Source organism: Phyllostomus hastatus, unplaced genomic scaffold, assembly GCF_019186645.2.
Source record: "Phyllostomus hastatus isolate PE091 unplaced genomic scaffold, TTU_PhHast_1.1 phas_scaffold_39, whole genome shotgun sequence".
Classification (NCBI taxonomy): Eukaryota; Metazoa; Chordata; class Mammalia; order Chiroptera; family Phyllostomidae; genus Phyllostomus; species Phyllostomus hastatus.
Genome location: NW_025334028.1, coordinates 30,203,550 through 30,227,885, shown reverse-complemented (window position 1 = coordinate 30,227,885; position 24,336 = coordinate 30,203,550). Strand labels below are relative to the sequence as shown.

The 24,336-nt window shown below is 36.3% G+C and overlaps 1 protein-coding gene across 1 annotated transcript in view; it reads left to right on the top strand.

Moving 5' to 3' along the window:
• Positions 1-24,336, top strand: part of COL25A1 (collagen type XXV alpha 1 chain) — a 486,724-nt gene that overhangs the window by 299,195 nt on the left and 163,193 nt on the right. The window contains exon 5 of the mRNA XM_045820431.1: positions 4,225-4,242. Within this exon, the coding sequence (XP_045676387.1) occupies positions 4,225-4,242 (18 nt within the window). The remainder of the gene's footprint in view (positions 1-4,224; positions 4,243-24,336) is intronic.

The window sequence follows — 24,336 nt, the reverse complement described above, 5'->3', positions numbered from 1 at the left end:
TGCATGCAGAGTGCGTCTGCTCCACTTGCATGGACTCAACATTAGACTGAGATGTTTGTAAGGTTAAGGAGTCTCACTGACAGGATCCTATGATAGGAGTCCTATAGGTCCCCATAATCTCCTGACACCAGGACAATCCTGTACCACTTAGAGTTCCTATGACATCATTCTAAAGCTTTACCTGAACACCTAGTTCAGATGCTGTTTTCACCTGAGGGAAAAATAGGCTTGATATCCAAATGTGTGGATTTGAGAATTTTCAAGAGGTAATGAAGTTATAGTGATCACCTTCAAATGATCTTTTTAGGCAGTATGGGTTCCAAAATGCAAAATATAGAAATAATTGTTTTTAACTATTTTTTTACAGTTCAAGAGAATGAAATAAATCTGAATTGAGGCTACTAAAAATAGTTGTCAAACTTGGGTTTCCTAATGAAGAGTTGCTAGGTTATTAAAATAATTTCTTTTGAATGACCTTGAAGCAGAGGTAGCACCTTTAGAATTGCATGAACAGTACTAATATTCCCTCAAGTTTTTGTAAATGAAAGTGTTTTTATTGACAATTTATCACAATGAATTTATATGGATCTGTTATCCTAGTCAGTATTTTAAAATAAGATTGTACTTTTAAAAGTACAAATATTGTGTGCCTATCTGTACATGTGTTAATGAAAAAACAATTTGTCCCATCTGAAAAGGAATGACACAGGTTTGCCATCCATAAGAAAGTATCATGTAGTGAAACTCACTGCTTCAGTCAAAATCTAAATGACTTTGTAGATTTACAGAAAAGTGTTAGCACTTTCTGGCAGCACTTTCTATAACAATAATTGTGATAACAGCCTAACAAAGAATGGTTAATATTGCTCTTTAATTACCTAACATAACAATACATACTCCAGTAACATGTCATCTCATTTCTCATGTTGCATTGTGGTTTACTTGCCTCACAAATCTTTCAACTTGCTTTGAACCCTTTTCTGTCAGGCTCAGCTACTGGCTGATTGTTTGCTTGCCATACTGTTCTGATTACCACTTTTTAAAACCAACTCCTCCTGCTGTTTCTTTTACTTCATGCTGGTGCCTTAGCTGCCTTGAGGGCATTGCATGGAGCTGCTGACATTCAGTAAATCAGCCACTTGGCATTCTCCATCTTTACATCTATGTTTGTTCCAAATGTCAGCATTTCTGTGATTTAACTATTTCCCTTGGCATGGCTCTTGATTATACTATATTCAGGTTTTTTATTTATAGTAACAGTTTGGTGATTTGTTTGGGAAAAAAATCCTTTTTACAAATTTCATTTTAAAAAATTCAACTAAATTGTATTTTGTGAGCCTTCATCATAATTTATAACTACCCATTTGAAGAGTATTTTAGACTGAAAGAAAGTAACTTTCACAGTTGATTATTAGTAATGTTCACTACCTATAAATTACTGTAGACTAGAAAAAATATCCACTAATGAATGAAAATACCTGTATTTCTCAATGAATTACTCAGAAGCAACTTGAAAAATTCTGAGACATTTCTTCTGGTTATTTGTGGAGAAGGCTTTATCATCCAGGGCCTTCACTCCCAGGGAGTTTCTGAGATGCTCTTCTCTTTGGGCTCTAGTGACTCTCCAGCACGCTCTGCACATACCCCCACCCCTTGGGGAAGCTCTCACTGCCCCGCCCACAGACACCGCCCCTCTGATCAGTTCCCTCCTTTGTTTAGAGGGCTCTTTTTGGATGACTACAAGATTCCAGCTGCTAGACTGTTTTCTGACACCATTCTAGGTATCTGTTAATGCAGAGTTTGTTGTATCACATTGAGTGTAGACAGTCATAGGATTTTGGGTAAGATTTATACAGCTTGCATTCTGAAACCCATGTTTTAGGGACAGTTACCAAATTTGTCATGTTGTATGTATCATTCTTTGAAGCCTCTCTTCCACCCCACTCCCATCCCTCTTTTTCATATTCCTCACCCTACACAAACACACAAACACATGTGTGCACACACACGTGCACATCATACACACCTGAAACTCATATCACATGTTAGGGTAATCTGAGTTTCCTGGTGCTGTATACTTCCCAATGCTCAGGTAGGAAAATGGAGACAGTTGTATTCTAACATTAATTCAAAATGATTTAAAAAGTCAACTTTTTTGTTTTACCATCATTTGCTATTCTTTTACACTAGCACTAACATAAAATCTACACAATGTGTATTTGTATATAACATGAATATATCCACACATCATGCTAAAATCATTTGATCAGGGTGATGACACAAGCGCCACATTTAAAATAAACAGGAAAAGTCTCATTTGTAGGACAACCACAGGAATCAAAACAATCTCAGGAACAATGCTGCAATGTGTTCTTTTGAAGAAATTCTCTCTGAATTTAGAGAATCCTACATTTGAGCTCACACACAAACGTATAAGAAATGTAATATGTTCCAAGGTTCTATAAATGTTCACATTTCTGAGTTTGCAGTGGTTATAAATTTCAGAAAGATCAGAAGCTTAAAACATCTAGAAGCTTAAAACATCTAAAGTGCAGGCAAGAGTAAGCATGTGTTGCAATTTCACCTATTACATGGATCTGGGAAGATCCATATTTATGTGTAAGTGGGGAGCCTGCTTTTGTAGGTTTTCCATGTTTAGAGCTCACACTAGAGCCGTTCGTTTCTCTCAAGAACCTTTCTGTTCCCTGCAAGAATCTTTGCTGACCTGGCTTCTGTACAAGTATTGGTTAAGAGTCTGGCACCTGTTCGTCTGAGGTTGACATCTGGAAGCGGAGGCTCACACTGTAGTGGGGACTGGTCGGAGGTGTTGTGACCACTCACCTGAGGAGTGCTGGGGTATCATTGTTGATCTGAGCAACTCCATGTCTTTTTTCTTAAAATTTCAGACTGAAAGACAGAATGACCTGGTAGAAAATGCATGAACTTCAGAATCAGATTTGGTTTAAATTTTAGATCTCCACCTAAAACTGTGTGATTTTCCACTTATTTCTGGGAACCTCAGTTTCTTCATTTGTAAAATGCAGAGCAGTTATACGTGATAAATGGAGTAACGAATCCCAAGTGCCTGGTACTCAGTAAGGAATTAATAAATATAATTCCCTTTCTCCCACTCTACCACTAAAGAGTTTAGGAATGGAGTGAGTTACCTCCATGACAGCTTGGTTTGAATAGACAAAACCTGGCCAACCACACTTTCAGACAAAGCTTTTGAAAATCATCTGTTCTATCCCCAGTCAGACAACAAGTACCTAAAATAATTCTAAGCTTAGGGAGAGACTAAAAGAGATAGACTTCTGTGGGAACTATATTAGCTCCATGCTTTCCTGAATAATACCCAGTGATGTATATCTGATGCAATGAGATTGTACATTATTAATTTATTTTTTAAGATTCATTAACTCAGGGTGAACTTTTTCTTTCATCTCATCTTACACAAAACCCAACTGGAGATTTTATGGAGGTGATATGTAATAAAGAGTTTCATTTACAGTTGATTTTCTCTTAGTGAGAATCCTTTATTTACTCTTATGCTGCTTGGACATTTTTATCAGCTTAAACCACAAGAAAGCAACATTTTAAATGAATTAGGTTGGCCAGAGGTTACATAATGTATTGACTGTGTGAGAAGTTATGTTGTACATAATTGAGCCCAAACCTCTTCTGTCCTTTCAAAATGCACTTGGGTTAGATTATGCAGAATATGAAGTAGATGTTTATTTTTTTAATTGACTTAAAATGTTATTGAAACAATGAGAAGTTCAAAGACATGGTGAGTTATAAAACTAAGATGTCTGCTTCTTTTTTTCTTAACCCTATGCCATCTTTGAGCCATGATGGGAGCTCATAGAAACAGCCTGTGTTAGCAGATGCTCCCTTTAGCCAACCCATGCACTATGACCACATGAGGTGTACTTCTCCTTTGCCGTCTCTCTGCAACTGAATTCTAGAGATACTGAAACCCCTGAGTCATTTCGGAGTTGTGATAAACCATAACAGCAAGATTTTAGGCAATATAGCATAGAGTAAAAATATTAAATACAATACGATTTTAAAACACAAAGTAAAGTTTATCAGTAGTTGGGTATTGTTATCTTCAGAAATATTTTGAAATGATTTTCAGAGCTAGTTTAGGTTTTAGTAGTGAAAATATTTATGGAAAAATATTTGTAACTGTTTCTCTTTTTCTTTTTTTTTCAATTTCAGGGTCAGCCTGGTCCTCAGGTAAGTGAACTCTTTTCTAACAAATCAATTCCAATTTGAGATTTTTCAAGTGTGGAGGTTTTTGTAATTCTGTTTAAAGGATATAAAAAAGCCGTGAGCCAGCAATCATGACCCCACACAGTAGACCAAATATGTCCCAGGAGTAAAGCTTCGGGGCCTCTTCAGGGCCGTGTGAGCCGTGTCAGCTGTTGGACCAGATGGCAAGTTTAACAATGTACTGTCATATAAAGCAAAACTCCCAACTGATCTGAAACAGAGCCACAGGACTTTAATGTAAGACACAATGACTTAGTAGATGTCGGGTATGAGCTGGTTCACATTAGGTACTGATTAATCATGTACTAATAATGTTGTTGTAAATCCACACACACTCTGATTATGCAGACTGTGATCCTACCAGCTACTTTTGATTCATTATAGACAGATATTGAACTCGTTCTTCATTTTCAATATAAACCAACTGCTGAAGACATGATTTATAATTAAATGGGAATGCAGTCAACAGAAAATCTTTTAGTCCTAAATCATATTGAAGAAAATGAGGAAATTTTAGGAAGGGGAGGAATGTGTATAAAGATGAAAGTACAAAAAGGGAGTTGTCAGAATTAAAGAGTCAGGAAAAAAACAAGAAATTTAATATTAATACTTATTATAGTCTGTAAGAAGCTATAGAAAAGGAAATAACATTATTAATGTTTCACCCTTAACACCATAATACCTGTAACTAACACAACTATTTCTTAAGTTTCCCTTACTTCTCTTTCAACATACAAAATGCTATTTCTATCCTAGATTGTTTGATCAATAAATAATTTTCATGATACCTTTGTTAGTATCATAAATTGTCTTTTATGTACTAATTTCATATTAGATCAAAATAATATTATTTATGGTTTTTATGAGCTCTGTATATTAAGGATGTCTAACAAACAAAAACTCTATGTACTTTAATGAGAAGTTCCTTTCATACTACACTCATGAGAAAAACTTTGACATGATTAATTTATATTCATATCAAAGAATCTCTCAATATTTGTGATTTTTACTCTTATATTTTTAGTTGGTTGAAGGTAATTATTAGAGGGAAAAAAACTCATCAAAGAAAGTTGTAGCTTCTTTCCTGTTTTTGAAACTGCCACATTATACTGGGATGAAGACAAAGGAAAAGGTGCTCTTTGTGTTTTGTTTCATTTCATTTCATTTCATTTCATTTCATTTCACACATACTGGAAATGAATGGTCTGGTCTGGAAAATATTGTATATATAAAATTAGAAGAGATAAATGATTCACCTGGGGTGACACCATAAAACTGGGAGCAGAGGTCAAGTTTGTCTCTAAACCCCTCATACCCCTGTATCCCTCCAGAAAAGAGATGAGATAACAGATGATAAAAAAAAGTTAGAGTGTTAGTTTTGAGACAGGATTATACTCTTTAACATATTAAGTTTTAAAGGGACTTGTGTCTTAGCCTGCCTGTATCACCTCCCCCTACCCTAAAGCAGTTCTTAAGGTAAGGATTTGAGCATAAATAATTTATCTGGGAGATGATCCTAGGAAGCATTGTGAGGACATGGGAAAATAACAAGGAGAGCAAGAAAACCAGAAAACAGATGCATTAATGAACAGGTTATTGCTGTGGACAATAGGGGTTCAGTTCTGCTGAAGAACATATGAGAGACTGTGTAGAGCTTGCCTTAGGGTCGCCCCACTGAAGAGCAGGGAAATTGATGTATTTATCTACTAATTTACCTTCCTTCACTGTTGAGAGTTGTGCCAGGGTGTTAACTCCCTGGGACTTGTGACCTGTCCCCAGAAGGTCCAGCACGACCCAGCTGCTGGAGGAATGCCGAAAGCTGTAGGGACAGATGGGAGCTGTATTCTCGCACTGTCTTGAAGGCATCAGTGGTGTGGGTTGACACCTACACCCGCCACAACATCTAAGGACAAGTGTCCCAGCAGCAAACCAAAGAGTGGGAAGTTCAGGTATGCATGTAAACATTTGGAGATGGGATAAAAATATACCATTAAAAGCCTACTAGTTAATGAGATGTTAAAAAGAATTACTATACAAAGAACAAGGTCATAATAAATCTTGAGTGTACAGCTACAGTTAATGAGCAGAAGAAAGATGGTGAACCAGCACAGAAAGCCAAAGATGGACAGAACTGGGAACATTCTGGATCAGTGTAGCTGAGATTTAAAAGTATATCATGACATTTCAGAATACTTTTACATCACATCTTATAGTTACTGTGGCTCTTCAGAAAAATAAAGTCTACATAATGGCTTATACTTGAGAAATTTGGAAACTTTTGAGTGGATTAGTAATGGCATTTTTAAATGGTGACCTTCTCTGGTTTTCCTTCATTTTGGCCACCAGTCTGCCTCAGTGGGCACTCAAATCACACGATCCTTCAGTTCAGAATGCCTTCCTCACGTTATAGCCAGCAGAGAGCAGTGGAATTGGGAAGGAGAGGGAAGAGGGGAAATGCAAAGCTGAGAATTATCCTCGTATTGTCTAAGGCATGAAAATAGAGTTTTGTTGCTATGTCTCTCTGACCTACTTCTATGTCTACATCATTATCATAGTTTTCAAAAGAAACTTCCATTTTTGGATTTAAATTAAAGAATTATTGATGAAGTTATTCATTTAGTACTTGATTATTAACTTTGCTCTGAGCTTTTTATAAATTATCCATCAATTTATATATATGGGTCCTTTCCAACTATATTTTTATTTTTCCTGTTTACCTATAATAATATATTATTTCCCCAGCCCCTAATCTACTCTTGGCATTTTTTAAAACAAAATATGGACCTTAAATAGGTTTTTAACTCCAAGAAAAATTTTCATCTAACTAAAAATATAAATACTTAGAAATGACCTATGTAGTAGATATGATTATCAATATATACATCAGAATTATAGTATTCCATACAGATATATTTTATAATAACACCTTACCATAAATCCACTTTTTCCTTGAGTAAATTTATATAAACTATACATTAAGTTTGTTTTATATAGGTTTATAAGTTACATATAGTGAAAAAGCAATCAATATACATTTAAAATGTAAATTAGGCAATTATAATGGGTTCTTAAATGATTCAAAGTTTTCTTTTATTTGATCAAATTTCTCTTAAAGTGTCCATGTTTTGTTATTTGGATCACTAAAAGTGATTTTGTTCACATACTGTGTATATAACAAAAGAAACTTATAATTTGAGGTATGTCTTCTTTTTTTTCAACATCTTTTTGGTGACTTAAAAAGATATCTACTTGTTTCTTAAAATGTCAACTTTTTCAGTTTCCCTGACTTTATGAGACTTCTGAGCTAAAACTCTTCACAATTTATTTTCTGTTATGTGTGTATATATGAGTCAATATAACAAATCTACCTACATTTCTTCCCTGCTGATCCTGTTCCTTTCTCATCACTGCGTCTTCTTAGCACACATTGTTCACTGTGGGGAAAGGGAGGGCACAAACACTGCAAAACTTTCTCTTTAACTTCTTATCCTCTCTCCTTTTGCCCTCTAAACAAGCTTTCTCCAAATAAGTTCACTTAACTAGTCCTCAAACCCCCGTCCCCCAGTCACAACCATGTCACCAAGGGATGACCCTTAGCTATACTACATGCTTCACTGAAAATCCACACTGCCTATGACTTGTTACTATTGTGAGAGATACAATTCTAATATCTCAAATTCCAACTCAGTGGATTTTGCCATCAAGAGTAGTACCAATATGGTGTCTATTATATAATAAGAATTTTTAAAGGTATATTAGGAATAGGCTTTTGTGGAATGGGCTGGGAAAATAAACTACATCTATGTTATGATTCCTCTGAGGAGATACAATCAGATTTTCAAACAACCAACTTACAAAAATCTTGTAAATGCTTGAGTAGAGAAATTGTATATCCTTTCAAGTTTATAAAAAATTTGGGCAGAATTATAGTTGGCAACTTGTTTATGTCTGTGAGAGTTTTCTTGGATAGGGTGAATATTCCCACATCATTTATTCACAGTATTATTTCTTATACAGTGCAAAACTCTTCCTTAGAGAGTGTAACACTCAACTTTCCTTCTTTCATTTCTTTTCAGTTCTTTTCATTCATTTCACTTCTTTTCATTTCTTTAGTAAGGACTTCTGGATTAATAAGGTTTTATTTTGTAGACCAATAGTAAAAAGGAAAAATGTCTATTACATCAAAAGAAGGGAGTTCTCATTTTCCTAAAGTTAAAGACAGCTTAGATCAATTTGAATTAGATTTTTCAACAATTGTGGAGACTGCAGAACTAAATGGCAGTGAACCCTGTTGCAATGATAGAATGAAATTGAATACAAAAAAAGGCCTTGGGGAAGGGAAGTGAGTCTTTTCATTTACCTAAATGCATGAGAAAATGGTTCTTGACAAGAGAAAGGAGATGGTGAAAGGGTGTTAGAAAGAAAAAGGCAATTGTAGTAGCTGTGGTTGAGATGGGAAAAGAGGCAGGGACATGAGTGGAGAGGATGTTGTTGTGAATCCACTGAAACAAAGGAAATCAAATTCTTAGAAAAAGGGATGGGACAGAGTAAATAATATCACAGATTTGAAAAAATGAGATTTGAAAAAATGGTTGGGTTAACAGAAAAATTGACAACTGAATGTAAGGGAAGAAAGAAGGAAGAGAATTTAGAACAAAGACAGACAAGCATTTATATTTCAAACTAGAGGTAATAATTATTTGGAGGTGGGGCAAAATCAGTAACAGTCACACTGGCATTTCTTCACTAATTCATGTTATTATAATTTAATTCAATTACTCAAGTATTTATATAGCTCCTCCTGTGTACCAGGCACAATGACAATGCTGTGAAATCATGGTGCCCAAGACAGACTCAGCTCTGTTCTTTTGATAGTTCTTTTAACATGAATAGTCAGAGTATGAAGTCCTGTCAATTCTCATAGACCCACCATCTGAGGGTGCCTTTAGCTGCACCCCTAGCTCCTGCCCTGCATCTCCACATCTGGGAAGTCCCCAGGTTCAATCCGGACACTAAACATGAGGCACTAAAAGAGCCTTTTTCCAACATGCAGGTGTCTGAGGATCAATGTTGTGCACTAAGTGTGGTCCTGGTGCCATGCTTTATTTCTCATCATGGTTTCTGTCAGTATCCGGGCACCCCTGTTCCGGTAACTGAATCCTTTCTTAGCTCCCCACTCCTGCATGCCCTTTCTGTGTTACTCTCTTCATCTCACGTCCTCCTTTTCCTTTTCTCTGCTCCCAGGTGTTAAGAGCCTTGGTGCTAATGCTCTATGCAACCCTGCTAATGGCCGACGGAGCAATTACATCCCTCTAGTTTACTGCCCACATAACAAGATTTTATGTTTCCATTTTTTTTACCATGACTTCCCTATTGCCATTCTGCACACTGTGAAGACATGCCTTTTTTGCCAGTCATTGATGCAAGGAAAATGAGTCATGAAATTTAACATTTTCCTGTCTCTATGATGAGAATGAGAACTGGGATTAAGTTAAGTGTAGCATCAACCAATGTCACCCTATATATGACTGCCAGATAGAGGTTTTCTATTGTGGTTCTGATTATATCATTCTTCTTACCCCAAAACTTTAAGTCTCACTGTAATTACCATTTAGAGTGAAATAAAGTCTAGTTTCTTGCCTGTCATTCAAATCTTATGTTTTGGCCTGTGTTTTCAGCCCAATCTCCTGCTAATTTTTCATTAATACTCTCCCTGGACATGGTGCTTCATCGAAGCCAAATCAAACCATTTACTTTTTTCCTTTAAATCTGTTTTTATTCATTTTCCTTTTCTTAGAATATAGTCTTTTCTCTAGAACTGCTTCTTTCTTAGCCCCCAGATACACTCAGTTTCCACACATCCAAATACAGTCGCCTTTCATGTTTACTTCTTCCATCACGATGTCTTCATGCTCCCCTGGCTGAATGTAGTTTCTCCCTTTTGCTGAACACCACAGCACCTTATCTGCACAGCTTTTTATATTACTTTACCCTTAAAACTAGGAGGTCATAGACAGCAAAGGCAGACAGATCATAATTCAAATCCTAGCTCTTCCACTGATAAGCTCTGTGATCTTGGGCAGGTCACTCAGTCACTGAGTCTCATTTTCCTCTCTGCAAAGCAGAGATATTAATATCTCAACAGATAGTTTGAGGGTTAAACTAAGATAATAGATGTATAACTTCTAACTTGGTGCCTACTACAAGACATGCTCTCAGTAAGTAATAATTCCCTTCTTCCCCTTTCCTCTTTCTGTTGTATCACAGTTATTTATAAACATCTTTTCTCTACTACTAGCTTGTATGATCTTCAAGAGTGGAATCTATGTTTTCTTTCATCATTAGTATCCTCTGCAAGACTTGACATAGTTCCTTTTACATAGAATTCCAACAAATGCTATTGAGTTGTGAGTGGTAGATCCAAGACCTTGAAGAAAAGAAAGCCAAGAAAGAGAGAAGCTTTTCATGGTTCTAAACACCCCAGTGAGTAGTACCCTTTAAAGCAGGTCTCTATGGTTTCTAAGCTCTGAGATTTTACTGAATTTTTATTAATTTTAATATCTTGCTTCCACAAGGTTTGGAGAGTGTGGGTACCTTTGTTTCCTTTCACGTCACAGTTTATTTGTATTGGTATTTAATTTTGGTGAAAATACACAGATAGCATTAAGCCAGGATCATACTTATGATGCATTGTTTTATTTTGGAACAATTTATTTGTAAGATTCAAGGCTTGGCTTTGATTTTTAATAATCAAGACAACAAAAGAAGGCAGTTCATAGTGTTTGTGCATAATGCCACATTGCTTAAACAATAATATTCTCTCACTAATAAATAATTTAACACAAATTATAGAAACAAGTTTTTTTTTTAAACCTTAGGATGTCATCTCATACACTTCAGAAAAATACTCCAACATTTTTTTCAGACAAAATTACTCCATCAGTATATTCAATAGAGGATAGTGAAATAGTGGAAGCATTTTATTAAACGAAAGTTACCTCTTCACTACCAAGACATTTCTTTGGCATAAAATGTTTAGACTTTAAAAGCCCTCCTCATAACTCCCCTTTGGAGTTGCATGGGAACATAAAGGAGATTCAATTCCGTTAGGAATCCGAAGTACTAAAGTGGCATGCATGTTGTAATTCTGTATTACTCAGTGAGAAAAAAATGTAAGAGAAAAACCACAAGCAAGCATCAGACAACTGCACACAGAGGCCTGTGGCTTTCATTTGTGTTTTTTTAGATGTCCTTGAAAAGATGTGGAAGATGTCAGTCATTGTGCTTTTTTCCCCCAAATCCCTTTTTGCTTTTCCTTGTTCTGACATTGTCATTACCATTTTACAACATTTTACTAAAATTTACAAAAATCAAGCTGTGTGCCCTGTAAGGAATCAGTAGTGCTATTTTGGGGCAGTATTTAATTTTCTATTCATATGTTTTTAATTATATACTAAGCTCCTTCTGACCTAACACTAGCAGTTCCCATATTTCATTTTTGCCTTCCTTCTGGCCCATATAGCCTGCCATGGGGCAGGGAGAAGACATCTACACTATCCAGTTTGAAAGCATGAGCCCATGTGCTCGTGTGTGTGTGTGTGTGTGTGTGTGTGTGTGTAAGGTCTTTATTTTGCTCATTATCATATAGATAGAGCTATCATATTAAACTAGTAATCATTAATCAGTCATGCTAGCTTTGATAATGTATTATCATTTCCCTTTATCTATATTTTGTGTAGTGGTTAGATGACAAAGAGAATGGTTATTAAAGTCTTAGCATCTTAGATTTTTAAAGATATTTTATTAAGTGGTTAATATGATATGAAAGACTCCATTGTACTACAAACAGCTTATATCTCTAAGGATATATGTGGCATAATAGCTCATTTATTTTATTAGAATCCATATTTCTTTATTTTTACATTGGTCATTTGTATATTGAAATGGTATAATATCATTCTCAAAGCTTTTAATTATTTTCCACTGACATTAACCAAACATTTATTGCCAATTTTATGCCTTGTTTTCTACCATATGTATTCCTTTTAATTCTGCCTGAATAAAAGTGGATAACACATAGCTTTCCATGAATAATTAAGTTAATCCAATTTTGATTTGTATATGTTGAAGTTGTTATTATTTCCTAAACTTGTTCATTTTTCCATCTCAGTTGCTTTATATAGTGTTGATATATAGAAAATGCACATTAAATTTTTGTTGACTAATTGCATATATTTAATTCAAATTTAAAGATTTTATATTCGTTCAATATTGAAATGACTGGAGCAATTGAAAATATCAGCTTTTGGCAGGCTATTTTTAAAAGTAGCAAATGGAATACATTGACTAAGGTTAAGGGGTGGCTCCATGGGTGGATAGGGATCTAAATCCTGGTCCACCACTTACAAACTGTATAACTATAGGCAAATTATCTTTTTTCTCCTTTGGTGTTTAGTTGTAAAATAAGGATGATTGGTTCAGTGTAACACGTGACTTAATGAAGCACTTAGAACAGTGTATGTCACACACGAGTGTTATTAGAGGCCTTCTTATGTGCATAGCTTTGCACATAAGCCCTCACACTGGGACAGAGCCATAAAGACGTGTTACCTTTACAGGGGTACTTCATCTCTGGGTTAGTTAACCCATGGTTTGGTTACATATAGAGGTTTAGGATAGGTAGTTCTATCTTAAAATCAAGAAATTCATGAAAAGTGATTATTACTGTTAAATATGGCTATTGTATAGAATTCTCTATTAAAAGATATTAAGTGCACATTTCTAAATATGTCCAATTCTTTCTAAAGATAGCAAAGAGTTATAGTTAGAAATATTTTTCAGTGAAGTAAGTTTAGTTTGAAATATTTTAAACTTTATATTTTTATTTATAAATTTTCTCAAGTATATAGTATATACATAATTTCACACATATGTTTAAAAATTTTGATATTATAACCAAAATTCTTAATAGGCTCAATTTACTTTCTCATGAAATATCTCTAGTCATATTCAATTGATACCACATTTTTAATATAGAAAACATTTCTTGGATTGTATAGAGATTAAAATGGAGGAATGCTATAAGATAAAATAAGGTAAATGCTATAAGGTAAAACGATAGCTCCAGAAACATCTTGTTCTATCTTCTTTCTTTTGGATAGGCCATATTAAAAACTAAATGACTGTAGGAGACTCTTTTACATCCCTAAGCTAAGAAACCTGAAGTGAGCCTTTATACTTCAGATTTATTTTTTCAAATATTCAGTATATCAAGTGTTGATTATTTTTAAGATCTTAGATCAGGCAGAATCTATCACAGTAATTCACATTTGGTAAATATTCTCTTTATAAAAAATACATAGAGTTGATTTGCATTTTCCTAATGATTAGTGATGTTGAGCATCTTTTCATATGTCTGTTAACCATCTTTTCATATATCTGTTGACCATCTGCATGTCCTCTTTGGAGAAATGTTTATTCAGGTGCCCAGCCCATTTTTTAAAAATTGGATTATGAGGGGTCTTTTTGGTGTTGATTTGTATGAATTCCTTATGTAGTTTGATATTAACCCCTTAATAGATATATAATCTGTGTATACCCTCATACCTGTCAAAGTGGCTATCATAAAAAAAATCAATAAATAAGAAGTGTTGGTGAGGATGTGGAGAAAAGAGAACCCTTGCACAATCTTGGTGGGATTGCAAATGTGTGCAGCCACTGTGGAAAACAGAATGGAGATGCCTCAAAAAATTAAAAAGAGAGCTTCTATACAACCCAGCAATACTACTTCTGGATATTTATTTATCTAAACAAATCCAAAACACTAATTCAAAATGATTTACAATCCTGTGTCCATTGCAGCATTATTTGCAATAGCCAAGATATAGAATCAACCTAGGTATCCATCAATAGATGAATGAATAAAGAAGATGTGATATATATATACATATATATATATGTATATATATATACACACACACACACACACACATACATACACCATGGAATGTGACTCAGCAATAAAAAAGAATTAAATCTTTCCATTTGAGACAGCATGGATGGACCTAGAGGGAATTATGCTAAGTTAAGTAAGTCATATAGATAAAGACAAATACCATTTGATTTCACTTATATGTGTAGTCTAAAAAACAAAACAAAACAAACAAACCCCAGCAGAAACAGTCACAGATACAAAGAACAACTTGATGGGTGCCAAAGGGGAAGGGAGTGAGTGGATGGGTAGAATGAATAAATGAACAAATGAATAAATAAATTAAATGTCTGTTCTTTATAAAAATGCATGCAGCTGAAGACAAGCCAAAGGTGATGCATCTTCAGTTGATATAGTTGAATAAGTATCATCAATTATTATTTTGCTTAGAATAGTTGTGGCACTCCTTCCTTACAACCTCTTGCCTGGCAATGTGAGCTATAGAGTTATTTGGAAAAAAAATAAACATAGCAGAACTTTGAGTTTCTGAAAGAAATGTTGCTCCTTGCAGTAAATTCAGGGTCATATTTACATTACTGCAGGCTGTATACTGCACAAGGCTGCTCAGCCGAATGGGAGGCAAAGCCTGAGATCCCGCTACTGCTTCACTTGCCAAACTCTGAGCCCTGGCACAGGGCTACCTCTGTCTAGAGGAAAACATACTCTTCTAATTCACACAGTCTCAATTTGGGCCATCAGGACCCTGAATGCATACAATTTACTACAAAGAAAACTAACCAGGATCTAAGTGCTGGGTATCATGATCTAGGATGGAACAAGACATCCAGGATGAAATGTAGAGTGGGCGGAAGCACCATCCTGGAGAAATGGATATGACATAGGTAAATAGTAGCTGAAACTATAGCAATGAGTGAGATGCCCAGGGAAGTGTGTGGATTATGTAGAAGAAAAGAGAAGTCATGGGTGGAGAAAGGGTTCATTATGAAGTACAGAAGAGGAAGAGGGGGAAAAAGCCCATCAGATAGTAAAAGTCCCAGAAAAAGGCACTGCCAGAGTAGCTTAAGGAGGGTGGCCAGCCACATGAACTGTTGTCAATGGGTTTGCAGTCAGTAACTTCAACAACTTTAGTAGGCTGCTGGTTTTCAAAGCAGTACTGCCATGGTTCTAGGAGTAACTCGGTATTGAAAATGTGTGGAGAGCGAAATAGAATGATACTCTTTTTAAAAATTGGCAGTCACAGGCAGAAGGGAGATAGGAGTCAAAAATATCTGTCCATGTTTGAGATGTGAGAAAGAAAATCTTTTGTTGGATAGAGCTCACTTTATCTTTAAGAGACTGTGTGAGGCTGTTTTATTCCTTTTGCTGTTAGTCTTAACTCTTGTGAACTAGAGTATGAGTTAACAATGAGAAATCGCAGTGACTTCTAAGGCACAGTTTCTAGCTGAAATCAAATATGTCCTCATAAGCATTAACTGGAAGCAGGTTGGATGTACAGATAGATGTCTGTGAATTCTTGATTGTCAACAAGCTATTCAGGGAATACTAATTTTGGCTCTGATGTCTTGTTAGAGACCTCTGTTACATAAAATCTGTTAACATATTTATTGGATAGTCACCATATATAAGGTACAAGGCTAGACACTTGAATTAGAAAAGAGAGGGAGGGAAATAATATTTATGGAAGACCATAAGTTCTTTTAATTACTTCCTATAAATCCCATATGAGATGATTATTGTATGTTCCATCTTACAGATGTAGAAACTGAGGCTCAGAGAGATTAACTCATCTTCCCAAGGTCATGTGCTAGTACATATTAAAAGCTCCAAAGTCATGTTTGTTACATTTTCCCATATACTTCTCTTTCTGCCCTTGATAGTTTAGTATGAAGCATAAATCTCATACCCAGCTGAGTGAGCTAAGTTTTACAAAAAAGTCACAGGTGCTGAGGAGTTAAAAAAATAGGGGCCCTGGCTTGTGTGGCTTAGTGGATTGAGTACTGGCCTGTGAACCAAAGGGTCACTGGTTCAATTCCCAGTCAGGGCACATGCCTGGGTTGTGGGCCAGGGCCCTAGTTAGGAGTATGTGAGAGGCAACCACATGTTGAATTTTCTCTCCCTTTCTTTCACCTTCCCTTGCCCTCTGTCTAAAAATAAATAAATAAAATATTTTAAAAAATAAGGAAAATGATTCAATAGGGAGTCAGATGAGGTTGAGAAGAGAGGTCAAGAGATGGGATTTTTAAATGCAAGGACTGACATTCCTTTCAGAAACTCAAATTTCTACTCCGTTCATGTTTTTCCCCAAGTAGCTCCAGAGCTCATGTTTCTAGGTAAGAGGTTTCAAGAGAGGTGTGCTATAAATTATTCCAAGCAAAATGATAATTGATGTTTATTCAGCAGAAAGAATGGGATAAGCAAAGATACAGAGAGTGACAAGAATGAGAGGCATCCTGAGACACCTGGTGTTCACGGCTTACTGGAGGAGAGGATCCTTATGGGGATCTGGGGCAGCCGTAGGAGGGGGCATGTGGCAAACAAAAGAAAGTTAGGAGCAGATTGAGTGGACTTTGCATGTAGACAGAAGTTAACGCATTATTTGGTAGGAATCCAAAGGGTCATCTAAAATAAAATTTTAAGTGACATCACTACTTCTTTGGAGAATTTTTAAATGTTCTCAAAAAGTAGAGAAAATATTATCAGAAAGTGTCCTAGACCCATCACGCAACTTCAAGAATTATCAATGTCTAATCTTATTTTGTGACTCACTTTCCTTTCTTTATTTTGTTTTGTTTTGCTATCATATTTAAAAATGAAACCTAGATATCATGTCATTTCATCTGTAAGTAGTGAAGGATGAATCTCTTACTGGTAGGGCCTTTCTAAAACAAAACCATTATTTTATTTTATATCAACCTTGATAAAACTAACAATAATTCTTCATTATCTTTATACTCAGTCATATTCAAATTTTCCTAATTATCTCAAATATGTCTCTTTATAGATGCCCCACTTGAATCAAAACACAAAGCTCACAATTGGCATTTAATTGCTATAGCTCTTTGATCTCTTTTACTCCATACTTGTCATCTTTTTATTTAGTTCATGTTATCAATTTTTCCAGGACATTTGTCCTGTAAATCAAATGCCCCACATTCTGGTCTAATTACTTCCTCGTGGTGATGCTTAACTTGTTCCCCTTTCTTCAGTATTTCTTGTAAACCAAGAGTTCATGTAAAAGTTTGATTAGACTCTAGTTCAGCTTTTAGGAAGACTCGTAAAGGTGTGTTATACTTCCTAGTTCACTACATCAAGAGGTACATAGTGTTTTTGATCGATCAGCAGGTCAAGTGAAATAGGCCGGGTTCCCTACAATCTGTCACCTCACAGCTTTTGCATCCATGGAGGATCATTTCCTTTAACAGCTTTTTCATTGTGTGTTGAAAATGAGCTGTGGGCTTTTTCTGAGCTGGGGAATATGTTCAGAAATGTGCTTTGGAAAACATAATTTGACAAAAGTGTGTAGGACCGAGTAGAGTAAGGGAAGCCCAGGAGAGGCTTTTAGACCAATCCTGTTTTCCAGGAACAAGGTGCCAGCAACAAACATGAAAAAGTAGATTCAAGGGATTTTGTGGATTATTAAATCTATAGGACTTGACAGCAGAGTCCATTACTGCCTCATATATAACACCGAGCATTTAGGCTTGGAGGTGTAGTGGTGCGTCTAACAAAAACAGGGAAGTCAGGAGTCATGACCGGCTTGAAGCAGAAATCGAGAAGCGTGGTTTGAGAATGTTGAGTTGAGCTGATGATGGCATATCTGGCCGAGACATCTGGTGAGCAGTTGGGAATGCAGGACTGCAGCCTGGAAAGGAATTTAGGACATAAGTCAGGTAATAGTTAAAGCCTTGAGGGTGTCTTTGAGAGCTGATGAAGGAAGTAAAGTAAAAAGACAAAAGGTTTAGACACAAATTTGGGCAATCTTGACATTTATGAACTTTGTCAACCCCACCTCCCCAAAGCTCTCGTTTGCTCAGTTTTAGTGTAGCACAGGGCAACTACTTTCCCACCCCAAGGGCCGGCTCTGCACTTTCTTTTCCCATAGCTTAGCTTTCTTCTTCCTAAAGGACAGAAACACCCCAACACCACTGTGTATTTCAGCTGTGTTACTTTATTTTTGCCAAAACCAGACTTTAAAAAATAGGACATCTACTCAGCTACCTCCTCTTTTCTCAAATCCAGTTTCCTGTCTTTCTGTGACCAATCTATAATTTAGGGGAGTTTTGTGAAAATAGTAAGACTAAGGTTAGGACTTATTACAAGGAGGGAGTAGAGAGCAAAGGCAACATTTCTTACCCCTGACATTAGGAGAGGGTGAATGACCATGGGTAGAGACCAAGGGAGGAATCTGAGGGGCCCGTAATGGTGGAAGAGATGAGTGAGAGAAACGGTGAACAGCAGGAGAGGAGGCAAGAGACAGACAGGTATAGTATGGTCTTCGCTCCGTGAAGAGAGGAAGGTGAAGACACACAAAAATCTGGAGTCAGAGAGCCTAATAGTTGTGGAAGCTTACATTAAAAACTTCTGATTTTTTCAGCCATCAGAGGACAATGAGGGAGACTGGGCTTCTGATTTCCACTGGAAGCTTGAGAGTCATAGATAGACCCTGGGATTCAGGCCCTCCTAGCTTCATCTGACTGTTTTTTCATTCCTTCTGCATGGCTTCTTAGACTCCTGGACATCGGCCTTCACCCTGTGTTGAGCTCAGTTCTCAAAACCAGTATTGCTCCATAAGAAATGGCAAATGAAGCAAAGAATCAAACTGACCTTCCAATCAGGCTTTCTTAGGTGGTTATAGGGCCAAAGTGGGCAAAATGATGTGGGGACTGTATTTAGGAATATGCCTGAAATAGATGATTATAAATTAAACCCAAGTTTAAAGACACATGCACCTCTGAATACATTTTAATTATATTGAGGACACTGGGAGTATTGTAGGATAGTTTACACCATTCACTGTGAAATCACAGGGGCTACTGTGGGCATTTATAGAGCAAGTTGATACTTTCTTTCGACAACAGGAATGTTTAGGATTCCATATCTTTCACCATGGAGTTCATTTTATTTGACCTCTTGGAAATAAGTTAAAAATGCAAAGTTAAACAAAAAAGTTTTAGCAACCCCTAAAAACATCAGAGACAAGGAGTGATGCTGGGGAGAAGGGCCCCCTTTGTTTTGATTGGCAGGAGTGGCAATTGGGCTGTATTTAATTTGTATTGTGTTAGAAAAGAAAGCCAGAGTGAGCCTCCCCGATTCCTGCTGTTTTATAAGCCCTTAACTCCATTGAGCTACATCAGTCTTACTTTTGAGAGTCCTTTTCCAATGTTTGGCTTTTGAAATATTCTTTTAGTGTTAGACCCCACTAATTGTTTCCTTGCGGCAGCTGCTTACGGATTGAGACTGGTCATGGGCACTTATAGTCCTTGTTTAGGACTCAAACTGACACCACGAAAGAACCTGCACTTACAATCTCACCACACAAAATACCTAGAAAATAATAGCTGTAAAAACTTGTTTTGCAGTAAGTGGAGCTGTTTGGGGTATTTTAAATTTCTGTTTGTACCTACCTCTTTTCCTTCTTGGTCTCTTTTAATCGTCAGTGCAGAGTGAAAGGTGTAAAATCTAAAGCCATAAATCTGTTCATAGCTGCAATTCCCTTCCCTGCCTTAGCAAAATTTGAGACTTTAATAAATGTGGTTCTTTTGCAGCAACATTGGATCTGGCTCTTGTATAATTCTTAATGTGTTGCTGTTTTGAGCACTGAGAGTTTATTGCATTCTTTTAATTTTGGTGTTTTAATCTGGCAAAAATTGATTGAGGACGTACTATATTCTAGGAGTTACTAGGTAGTTATAGGGCCTAAAGTTCAGTCTTGTTTAGTCATTGAAGTAATGTGGTTAGAACTACAATAAAATGTTTTTGTTTCATATTGTGTTGTTTGGTAAAAGTCCCTGAACACAGAGGTAAATTCTATTAAATGTGCATATTCTCCAACATTTTCAACCACCCACCTAACACATTTCATACCACATTGCCTTTTGATTTTAAGAAACCAATATATTTATTTTCTTCACCCTCAGATCAAGTATCTGAAAAAGAAATTTTATGTTTACTGTGCTTAAAATATTAACATTATTAAAAATATTGAGTGTGTACTTAATAGAGTACTGTCACTGGGAGAGCAGGCATTCTGCAGATCGCTCCGTGACAGTGTTTCACTGCAGCCAATGACAGGCGCTGTCTTCCCCTTCCACGGACGAAGAAACGGGCTCACAGAGGCTGTCACAGCCGGGATTTCAGTCTGGATCTGTGTGACTCCGAAGCTTGAGTGCTTAACCACCAAGATACTTTATTTTACGTATACTTGACTTACAAGTCTCCCCAAATTATACTTTTACTTTCTATTTTTTACTTTTTTCAAGGCATTTTAAAAAAATCGTATACAACCATACACACGTGTGCATGCACACATTGATCTATACTTATATGCAGGAACTTCTACATTTTCACATCAGGTTTTTCATAAAAAGTTTAGAATTTACATGCTAATCACGGAAGTTATTTGTGAAGTTGAAAGTCTGGGAAACAAACAAACAAACAAACAAACAGAAATGGTGCTTTGAGAAAGAAATGACCCTAAAAATTATATGCTAGTAAAGCAGAAAACTGTATATATGAATTCAAGGTTGAAGTATATACTTGGAGGAACACATGTTCACATTTCAGTTGGAGGAAAAGCTATGCTAACTGCATAAAACACTGTATGCAAAAGTGAGGTAGATGAATTCACATTAAATAACTAAGGTCTCTATTTTTCAAGTCAACACTCGATGCTTCCATTGTTACTACTGTTTGCAGTATGGTTTTGTGCAGTTTCAGATAAACACCGTGGTACCAAATTCAGTTTCTTCATGAATGTGTGGTATGAGAGTGTCTATCTTACTGGTGCAATGATCAAGTCGAAGACACAGGGAGCAGGCAGATATCTCACAATCAGTGGAACTGAAGCTTCTATTCTACTTGAACAAGGGAAGACTGGATATTCCCCATTTCCTTTCTTCCTGGGAGACTGAACGTCAATAGAGTAATGTTTGTGGGGGTGGAGCACACACACCAAACAGTGACCACGGCGGTTGTGCTCCGCTCTAGGGAATGGCCAAGTGGCAGACTCTGTCTTCTTGATTATTAAAAGACTAGGGCAATGATGGCTTTTAAAATATAGTAAGCCCTTCTCAGTTTGCAATCTAAAGAGTAAAGGAAGGGAAATGTAATAAAGCTTTACTTTATTCTTAAGTTAGCACCGAAGAAGGATGGCCTCTGCCTGATGGCCGCACAGTGTGGCTGCCATGTATCATTATCATCCATGCTCCTTTTTCCCAAAAGGAATGATGAGGATTTCTTCCTTTCTCTCTGTTTGTCTCTCTTCTCTCTCTCCTCTCTCACAGCTATTCCTGATTAGGTCAGCCAAAGCTGCCAACAATCTGTTTGGATTTGACATACACCCCCAAAAGCAGATTTAAAACTCTGTATGGTTCTCTTGGCTCTGGAGCTGCTGTATTGAACTGCTTGGGGCAATGCTTTTCTGCAATGGCACTAAATTGTGAAATTTCAAATGAGTAGGACTTAAACTATGTTGATGATCTGCCCATGGCTCCCATGAGCAATCAGTTAACTGGTCTCGTTGGTTCTACTTGAGATATATTTCTGGATCTACAACCATTCCTGTGTTCCCATTGTCATGATCTTAATTCAGATGTTCGCCATCTCTCTCCTGTACCAAGGTAACAGCTTCCTAAGAATAGCACTCCATCACACGTGATCTTGTTGCTCTCTTGTTAAATTGGTAACAGTATCTGACCCAGGGACCTGGGTATTGTTAACTAGCCTTTCCAAGTCTCTCTTTCTTAGTATTCCCCCATCTGTACTACCACACCACTTATGTTCTTACCACTCTGAACTCCTCACCTTTCTCTGGTAATATGATGTCCTTTCACATTTAAGCATGTTCTTCTCCTCTGCCCAAACTGCTTCACCTCCTCCCGGTCCCCTTTATCTCTGGCCAACTTTCAAGAGGCAATTCCAATATCGTCTTTTTAACTGCAGAACACCTATCTTCTTTCCTCCCTGTGTTCCCGCAACACAGTGCTCATTCAACCATGGAACCAACTGTACTTACGTGTCACTCCTCCAGACTCAGGCCATACTGCCTGCTAACGTTTGGCCATAAATGCTTAGAAGATGAAACTTGCTTGTTCTCATAATTCTATCATAGTGAAAAGATTAATCAGAAATGGGTTGTTATTTTTCAAAAGTAAAAATGGCCTACAATTTATGGGATAGAAATCATAACCCCATTCTTATTCCAGCAGCTCTGGCTGCCAAGAATTCCCAGGGTTTGCTCTTTTTCTATTTTTTTTTCTACCTTCAGCAGAATTTAATTTTGTTTTTATTATTGCCATCTTTTAAAAAGTATTCCCTCTTCAGCTTTTGCCTGTTCAAAGTAGGCAAAATTTACAGTTGCAGTGAATGAAAGGCTTTTATTGGGACATCCAACCCCGATGAATATATCTGTCTTTTCCAGCTATATTTCAACTACTTTTATGTAGATTGAAATGCAACATATTCCCAAATCTCATTTGTTCTGCCTCTTACTCACTGTACTTTTAGTTTGGTTTTATCACTTAATTGAAATAGATAACAGAGCATGGAAAACTTAGTTATTTGGATAGAAATAAATTTTGGGAGACAAATTAAAGGCTCAGTACAAATAAAAAAGTTATTACCATAAAATCATTTGAACAAGGGCTAATTTGAAGTTTGCCACTGAAATTTTTAAATTCTTTGGTAGTAAAATAATAATACTGTAACAGCACTCTGAAAGACATGTTCCAACTACTGAGTAACTACACTAATAATAAAAACTATGTTAACACCTTTAAAATTTATTGAATAGAGCTAATTACATCAAACTAACTAAAAAGATTATTTCAAATATTTTTATTTATTTAAGTGGACATTATAAAGATCTGGTCGAACATGCTAGACCAGACAAGATGGAAACAGGAATCCCAAAAGAAGTCATATGTAAAACTGTGACTCACTATTTACTCTTTCATGATCAGTAATTTTACTGTATTTACTTTCTATTGAACTCAACCATGTTTTACCAACAAAGTTTTATCTTAAAATATTTACTAACCATCACTGATTCTGTTTCTGAACAACAACTATATTGGAAGCAACAAAATGCCATTGAAAAGTACTCGATAATTCAAATAATTCATTGATTTGTATTGCTTCCAGTCTTTTAGTTAATACCGTGATTTTTCCTTTTACTCTAAAGACAAAAATAACTTTTTTTTGCAATTTTGAAAGGTGCAGTTTTAATACATTTGAAAATAATGCTTTTGTATTTAATGGTAGGGCTATTATTAAACCTAAAGTTTCCAAGTAGCCTACAATACAATGCTTTTTTTAAAATTGTTGTTCAAGTACAGTTTTCAGCCTTTTCCCCCCACCCCTCCCTAACACTCCAGCCCTCCCCACCTCCTTCCCCTATTTTCATATGTCCTTTATAATTGTTCCTGTAAATCCTTCACCCTTTTCCCCATTATCCCCTCCTCTCTCCCTCTGGTCACTGTCAGCCTGTTCTCAATTTCAATGTCTTTGGTTATATTTTACTTGTTTGTTCATTTTGTTGTTTAGGTTCCAGTTAAAGATGAAATCGTATGGTATTTTAAAGACAAAAATAACTTAAACAATGACCCAGCTTTAATTTTAAAAGTTAATAATCAAATAAAGTGTTCTTTTATTTGTAATGTTTTGACTTAGAGAAGAGCTGTGGCTCCCAAATTTTGAAATACTATTTGCGTTTACTAAAGTAGCCCACATTTTTTCTTAAAATTCAACCCATATTTGCAGTGAAGAAGGTCCAATTCAGAAAGAAGAGTGGGATTTCTGCCAGAGCAGAAGAAAAACACCTGCCATTAATCCCAAGAGCACAAGTGGGGTCTGGAGTGTCCGAAGCAGCCAGCACAGCTGTGAATGGA